Source organism: Mycetomoellerius zeteki, unplaced genomic scaffold (assembly GCF_001594055.1).
Source record: "Mycetomoellerius zeteki isolate Tzet28-1 unplaced genomic scaffold, Tzet1.0 scaffold198, whole genome shotgun sequence".
NCBI classification, from domain to species: Eukaryota; Metazoa; Arthropoda; class Insecta; order Hymenoptera; family Formicidae; genus Mycetomoellerius; species Mycetomoellerius zeteki.
The window spans coordinates 5,745-7,382 of NW_017256936.1; the positions used below are offsets into that span (position 1 = coordinate 5,745).

General features: G+C 30.6%; 1 protein-coding gene across 1 annotated transcript in view; it reads right to left on the minus strand.

Moving 5' to 3' along the window:
* Positions 1–385: 385 nt before the first annotated feature.
* The window catches only part of LOC108722131 (uncharacterized), a 3,319-nt gene continuing 2,066 nt past the window's right edge, over positions 386–1,638 (minus strand). The window contains exon 3 of the mRNA XM_018447076.1: positions 386–474. Within this exon, the coding sequence (XP_018302578.1) occupies positions 386–474 (89 nt within the window). The remainder of the gene's footprint in view (positions 475–1,638) is intronic.

Sequence of the window (1,638 nt, forward strand, 5' to 3'; positions counted from 1 at the left end):
CGATAAAGCTTTCTTAGCTGAATTTCATTTCATTTGTAATGAAATTAAAACAGTTGTTCCTAATTTCAGAACACGTGGAAATATCTTAAAGAGGAACCTGTCGCCATCGGAAGATTTTGACAACAGCCTTTCTAACATCGATAAGTGGGATGTGTTGCAGTCTGATAATATCGATGTTGTAGAATACATAAAACGTACGAAACAGAAAGTAAATCTTCAAGTTAAGATGAAAGAATTGGAAGGAGACTTTTCTAAAGTAAAAGAGGAATCTGAACAAGAAAATGACGTAAACCTATCGAATGTAAAGGCCTCATTTCTTGAATTGAAACAGCCCGGTCTTTGGAAAAAACAAAAGAAAAGCCGCTAATGATGATAATGACGCTATTCAAGTAGTTTCCAAAGCCTTGCAAAGTGTCAAAGGATTGTGCAAATCTGTCGACAAGGCGGATGATGTTTCATACAACTTTTGCATGACTACATATAGTCAATTAAAACACATGTCAAAAAGAAAACAAAAAATCGTTCGAAGTCGAATTAATGCTATAATGCTAGAATTAGAATCTGACTCCAATTAATAAGTTTGTTGTTTTAATTATTGTACTGTAAGAAGTGCAATTTTGTTTTTTACTCGACTTTTAAGTTATATTTTATGACACGTATAAATGTGATTTTGATCCAAAGACTTAGAAGTTTATTTTTGTTTTGTTTTGTTTTATGAAAGCTATTACTTTGTTAAGTAAGCTGTCACATTATAGTGAATAAATGTAAGAGCATTTTATTTATATTACTGCGAAATGATATAATTATACGTTAAACTTAATAGCGTTGTTTGGAAATGTTTAAGTGTAATAGTTAATAACCGAGATAAAGACTTACAAATCTGTTGTGAAAAATAAATTCTTTATTTTTGAAATATATAATTATAGTTTATTAATAAATACACAATGTTTCAGACAATAAAATGCAATTATTTTATGATTGCAAAAAAATTCAATATTATGTAAATACACTTAAAAGAAAAATTGGGAAGTAATTAAAGACTACTTTCCGAAAAAAAAAAAATAGATGTTGATATTGGCTATTAGGTAGCCAATAAAATCTCATTACTGCTCGTCAGAAAAGTTGAAGTCTGCATGATAGTGAGCAGCGAAAATACTCAATCTCATGATTTTCTGGGCGTAATAAAAAAAAAACTCGATTGACTTGCATACAAAAGGAATACACCATATTTACTATTCTTTGCAAGTGAGATCGGTACACTTCGCAGTTGTCTCATGATCTCTGAAGAAGCTACGTTGTACTTTTTTCTGAAATGAGAAGTTATGAAAATTTATTGAAACTTCCAAAGACTTACTAGACTTTTTACTTAAATGTGTATGTAAATATATTATGTAAATTTATTTACATTAGTCTTGAGAAAATATTCGAATCATGCTCAGCGTTGTAGAACAATTTTCAGGAGTCTCTTGTCACTGTAAATCTTCCTGTAATATAAACTTCTTGCCACGAAACTGCGCCTTCTGGTGAATATAAATAATCAGCAAGAGGGTAAACCTTCGGATGAACTGCATACTCGAAATCATACAAACGACCACGTGTTTTTGATGTATTTTTGGCTCCTGAAAAGGAATATGGCAG